Source organism: Verticillium alfalfae, genomic scaffold, assembly GCF_000150825.1.
Source record: "Verticillium alfalfae VaMs.102 supercont1.2 genomic scaffold, whole genome shotgun sequence".
NCBI classification, from domain to species: Eukaryota; Fungi; Ascomycota; class Sordariomycetes; order Glomerellales; family Plectosphaerellaceae; genus Verticillium; species Verticillium alfalfae.
The window spans coordinates 454,542-460,243 of record NW_003315037.1 but is presented as its reverse complement, the minus strand read 5'-3'; the positions used below and the strand labels follow the sequence as shown (position 1 = coordinate 460,243).

The following is a 5,702-nucleotide window of genomic DNA, read 5'->3' as shown; positions in this document are numbered from 1 at the left end:
ATTCCTGCTGATGGTCAGCCACCCGAAAGCTTGCAGCTTGCGGCCGAAGTTTTACTTGCCGACATCTCGGACGACGTTGGATGTCGAGCCCAGCACGCCACCTTGGCCAGCAGAATTGTCAACGAGCTCTTGTCAACTGGTCATATTGAAGCGGCAACAGAGGTATTTAACAAGTCCAGGCAGGTTTGTCGCCTTGGGACAGCTACTACCGTGAGGTTCATGGGCCGCCTCCGCCGTGGAGACTGGCACGCCGAAGCGATCGACACCTTTGTAGGCCTGCGCACAGCGCATCTCGACAACACATCAGATCTTCAGAAGCTTTGCGATAGGATCCTTCACTCAGTGCTGCAAACAAAGGGATACGGCGCTGCCGAGGTGCTACGGACATGGCAGTGGCTACACGATAACGCCGGAGTGAGGATCCTGCCCAGCTGGCCGGTCAGAATTCTGCGCGCACATTGGCGTGGGTCGCAAAAGTACCGAGAATCCCGCGAGATTTATCAAGAACTGCGAGACAAGGAGTTCTGTGGGATCAAAGACACCTACAGCATACGATCAACAATGATCCAGATTGCGCTTGAAGCGGATGACGCGGTGCAAGCCAGTGTCTTATTCGCAGAACTCCTCGCTCTATCACCTAAGGCCGGAACTGATGTCGAGCTGACCTGTGCCTTTGCGAAACACGATGCGATGAAGTCCAAGTGGGGCAGTGTCAAGTCCAGATTTGAGAAGGTCAATAACCAGGGCTCACAAAGACGAGCAACAAGCATACGACGCCGGTTTTGGTGCCGTCCTGTCAGAGTACGCCAAGAGCCACACTTGGGGCGAAACGGAGGAATTTGTGGAAGAATACACACAAAAACTTAGAGTGTCGCTCGATGATACTCTCGTAAACTTCATCGCGGACAAGCATGGAAGATGTCGCGAATTCAAGGCCTTAGACCAGTGGCTCAGTTATTGCAAAGACGCCGGCTTCGTCACAACGGCCGCATTCTGGAAGTCTATGCTGGTCAAGTGCAAGAAGCAATGGGGCTATGGCGAGGTTGAGGCAGCGTCTCTCTTCAAGACTCTGCAAGAGCAAGATATCGAGTCGGACTTTCCGGAGGCGGAGGCGGTGGTCAGGAGCATGATGATACCGATACAACGGGAGTTCCCTACGAAGCGAATCCGCATCGCTACGCCAAAGCGACCTATGGACATTGGATCGACATTCGAACGAATGAAACTGGATGCCCAGAAAGGCCAGTGGAATAGTGTTCTCAGCACCTACAACCGCGCCGTGCGCAACGGGCAGGGTTACTCAAGCGGCTGTCTTCAGCTCGCCGTGCAAGCCAGCATGAAGGTCAACGAACCATCGACGGAGCACGCCGTGTCGTTGATTAGCAAGGCGCAGAGCGATGGTCACGACATTAGCAATGCCATGGTGCCTCTCGTGTTGGCGGATCTGGATGAGATCCAGGCCGTGGGCCAACAGATGAGGGACAGCAGCGAGGCCCGCGCATCGGGCCCGGCAGCGGTGCGGCCGTTCCCGGCGATCCAGCGCCTTTTTTCGGATCTTCTTGAGCAGGGCCATCAAATCGACAACTTTGTGTTCCACCGGGCGGCGCAGGTGTGCCTGGCGCTGCGCAACTACCGCGAGGTCGTGACGATCTGCGTGTTCGCGGCACAGTGCAACGGGTCACGGGACCTGGCGTACAGTGTGTGGAACTTTTCGGACCTGTGCCAGGCGTTCACCAAGCAGCACGAATACGTGCGGCTCCGGTGGCTCATGAGCGACGTTCTGGGTCGCGACTACAGGATGACGAAGCAGTGCCGAACGAGCCTCAAGTGGGTGGTGCACTACCTGAAGAGGGCGTCCCAGGCCGACAAGGCCGAGGATCTCAAGGCGTCAGACCTATCGATGCTGGCCTGTGTTGAGGAGACGTTGAAGAAGGTGACCAAGGAGAAGGCTCAGTGGAAGGCGAGCGAGCGGGCCAATGTCGCACAGATTGTGGCGCGCCAGAACGAGAAACAAGCACGCACACGCAGGACAGAGACAGGAGGTCTTGATTATTACGCCCCGTTGCGCCGAGGTCTGGACGGAAAGCCGTCACGATGGTCGGGGCGAGTGGAGGAAGAACAAGAAGACGGATCTACGGCTGTCGGCAACAAGACCGAGGCATAGAGACGAGGTGTACATTACTGTGCTATTTAGAGCAGCAGCGTTGGTGGCAGCATTGTATCAGTAAAGCTGTCTGCGTTAGATGTAAACCCTACGTTAGGCACGCCGTTGGGCGTGAAATGTACAGCCTCTTTGTGTATGCATGGGCTTGGGCATGCTGGCAAGCTCTGATCATGTTGCTGCTGATGTTGGGCGTGGTTGGCTTCTGAATTACATAAGCTACCTATCATATGTGCCCGACCCATGTCTCGAGCAATGGATGGAGGACGCGGCATGTGTCGAACGATACAAAAGCCAGGAACGCATCCATGACGAGCATGCGAGCATGTGAAGGAGGGGCCTAGTCAGGGCGCTGGGGGCGGTGAGTGGGCCACGAAAGCCAGCAGGGGGGCTTAGTGGGATCGCATAGGGGGGGGCCACAGGGACGGACCCGAGATACCACAGTGGGTTACAGGGTCCACACGGTAAACAGCCTCGAGGCATGCCTTAGGGGGGCAAAGGGGGGGGGGGGCAAAGGGGTCAGAAGCAGGCTCGTCATTGGCCCGATCTGCAGACGGTGGGAGCCGTCATGGCTGTCGGACGACTGTTGGCCCCTAATGGCCAGGAATGGCCCCAGATGGTCCCTGTCTTTAATTTTCTCCAGGCCGCCTGCCCACCTCATTGATCTATGAGCAGACCACTTTCCACCGCCATCCCACCCGTCGTCGGCCGACGAACGATTTAATCGTCCTATCCTCTCTTCGCATGCTCGCGAGCTCGATCTCCCTTGGTTTTTGTTAGCATTTAATATTTATTAGTTTCTTGCGAGACAACTACGCTGACGCTGCTTCAATCACCCAACGTCTACTCGATCGAGTCTTCCACCCCCCTCTTCCAAGATCTTGAGAGCCCCCCTCGATCTCGATCGTCGACAGTTCTTCTATGGCCTCAATCCAACCTCAGACCGTCACACAAGCCGCCCTCAACACACCGCATCTCCCAATGAGTACCACAACAACAACTTCGACGACAACGGCAACGGCCGACGCTCGTGCCGAGCGTCGTGCGCAATATCATGAGGCCGACGTGGTAGTGGTTGGTGCCGGCATCTTTGGCTGTGCCGTCGCCTACGCCATGGGCCAGCAGGGCCGCAGTGTCCTGCTGCTCGAGCGCTGGATGAAGGAGCCCGACCGTATCGTCGGTGAGCTGCTGCAGCCTGGTGGTGTCGCCGCCCTGCGCAAGCTTGGCCTCGGCCACTGCCTCGAGGGCATCGACTCGATCCCCTGTTATGGTTTTGACGTCACCTTCCACGGCGAGTCCTGCAATATTCCCTTTCCATCTCTCGACGAGAACGGGCGACGTCGTCATCTTGCCGGGCACGCGATGCGAATGCCACGACGCCCAACGCCAAGAAGACACAGGGTCGCGCCTTCCATCACGGACGCTTCGTCGCCAACCTGCGCCGCGCGTGCCAAGGCCAGAAAGAACATCACCGTCGTCGAGACCGAGGTGACGGGCATGATCCGTGGCGAGGAGTCGGACCAGGTTCTCGGTGTCACAGCCCGCACTATCAACCCTTCGAGCGGCGAGAAGGAGGCCGACTACTTCTTCGGCCAGCTCACCATTATTGCCGACGGCTACGCCTCAAAGTTCCGAAAGGACCTTATCCCCCAGCAGCCCGTTGTCAAGTCCAAGTTCTACGCCCTCGAGCTCGTCGACGCCCCGCTGCCGAGCCCACGCTTCGGCCACGTCTTTATTGGAGGAGCCTATCCTGTTCTCATGTACCAGATTGGCAGCCACGAGACGCGTGCTCTCATCGACGTCCCTGCCAACATCCCCGAGGCTGCCCCGGCCGCTGGTGGCGTCCGCGGCTACATCTCTAACTGCGTACTGCCCTCGCTTCCGCCCCAGCTGCAGCCCTGTGTGGCGGCGGCGCTCGAGGATGGCAAAATCCCGCGCTCCATGCCCAACTCGTGGTTGCCGCCTTCGCGCCAGCCGCGGACCCAGGGCGTTCTCCTCCTCGGCGACGCCATGAACATGCGTCACCCCCTGACGGGCGGAGGCATGACCGTGGCGTTCAACGATGCCGTCCTCGTCACCGACCTCCTGCATCCGGACGTCATCCCCGACCTCGGCGACGGCGCCGCCGTCCGCCGGGCCATGGACACGTTCCACTGGCGCCGCAAGTCCCTGACCTGCATCATCAACGTCCTGGCCCAGGCCCTCTACAGCCTCTTCGCCGCCGACGACCGCCTCCTGCGCGCCCTGCAAAAGGGCTGCTTTGATTACTTCAAGCGTGGCCACGCCACTGTGCCCATGGGTCTCATGGGCGGCCTCATCCAGCGCCCTGCCATCCTCGCCTACCACTTCTTCACCGTCGCCTTTGTCGCCATCTGGATCAACGCCTGCGACCTCGTCTCCGGCCCGCTCGGCTTCCTCAAGGCCCCGCTCGCCGCCGTCGACGCCATTCTCATCCTGTGGAAGGCGAGCATGGTCTTCCTGCCGCTCATCTTCCGCGAGGCGCAATAAGATGCCCCGGAGTGAATTGCGAGAAGACAAACCAAAGGCGAGAGTATGGACCAGCGGTCGCTTGACCGCTTGATGATGAGGCATGCGATATAGGGATTGTATTTGTTTTCTTTGCTTGGTTAAAGATACCTGGAGCCTCTGTCAGGGGGCATTTGTACATATACTTTTTGTTCTCCCTCGGTGTTACCCGGGGCGGCGTCGTGGTGTGGAGTTGTTTGGCTCGGTATCATCCTGTGAGAGAAGAAAAGAGAGAGAAGAGAATGAAAGGGGAACATAGTATAATGTAATCAATCAAGTTCTGCTGCCACGGCAGATGGCAGCAGTTGCTTCAGGAGCATATATTCTCGCGTCACCATGTTAATGTCACCATCTCAGTGTGATTCAAGGAAGGAACAAATGCAGTCGTGATTCATCATTCGGATCATATCCGTGGGCCAGCAGGTCTGTCTACTCTGTGTACATTTTCTTACCCTCGAGACACTATAGTGCAGGGCACTACGTCAATCGCCGGCGGTAGACGCCCATCATCCAGCTGGCACGCAGGACGGCGAGGCCGACGGCCATGCGGATGCTGTCGGCGATGAGGCTGACCTTGGAGCCGTCGACCTCATGCCAGTCAATGGGAACCTCGGCGACACGGATGCCGGGGCTGGTGCCGATAACAGCGCCGTCGGCACCGAGGACGGGGGCGGGGGGCGCGCTCTCGGCAAGGAGGAGCATCTCGATATCGAAGATCCAGCCCTCGGCATGCATGTAGGGGACGACGTGGGGCAGGGCGGCGCGCGTGAAGAGTTTGAAGCCGCACTGCGTGTCGGCGAGGCGGCTCGTGGCGGGGGGCGTGAGGATGGTGAGGACGAGGTGGAAGGAGCGCATGAGGAAGTTGCGGACGAAGGAGCGCTGGACGACGGCGGCCGAGCCGACGAGGTGGGCGCGCGAGCCAATGGCGACGCCGCGGTGGGCGCCGTCGACGACCTCCTCGGCGCGCGCTCGATGAGCTTGCCAAGGTCGCTGAAGCGGGAGGCGCCGTCAGGAA

General features: G+C 59.0%; 3 protein-coding genes across 3 annotated transcripts in view; 2 read left to right on the top strand and 1 right to left on the bottom strand.

The window, feature by feature from the left end:
• Positions 1–219: 219 nt before the first annotated feature.
• On the top strand, positions 220–2,164 carry VDBG_01619 (predicted protein; the record flags this gene model as incomplete). The annotated part of the gene is made up of 2 exons (XM_003007385.1): positions 220–779; positions 868–2,164. The coding sequence occupies 2 exons, from the start codon at positions 220–222 to the stop codon at positions 2,162–2,164; spliced, it is 1,857 nt and encodes a 618-aa protein (XP_003007431.1).
• Positions 2,165–3,142: 978 nt separating this feature from the next.
• Positions 3,143–4,669, top strand: VDBG_01618 (squalene monooxygenase; the record flags this gene model as incomplete). The annotated part of the gene is made up of 1 exon (XM_003007384.1): positions 3,143–4,669. The coding sequence occupies one exon, from the start codon at positions 3,143–3,145 to the stop codon at positions 4,667–4,669; it is 1,527 nt and encodes a 508-aa protein (XP_003007430.1).
• A 495-nt stretch (positions 4,670–5,164) lies between these two features.
• Positions 5,165–5,702, bottom strand: part of VDBG_01617 (dolichyl-phosphate beta-glucosyltransferase) — a gene marked incomplete at both ends in the record, with an annotated part of 2,118 nt that continues 1,580 nt past the window's right edge. Inside the window, one exon of the mRNA XM_003007383.1 lies at positions 5,165–5,655. Within this exon, the coding sequence (XP_003007429.1) occupies positions 5,165–5,655 (491 nt within the window). The remainder of the gene's footprint in view (positions 5,656–5,702) is intronic.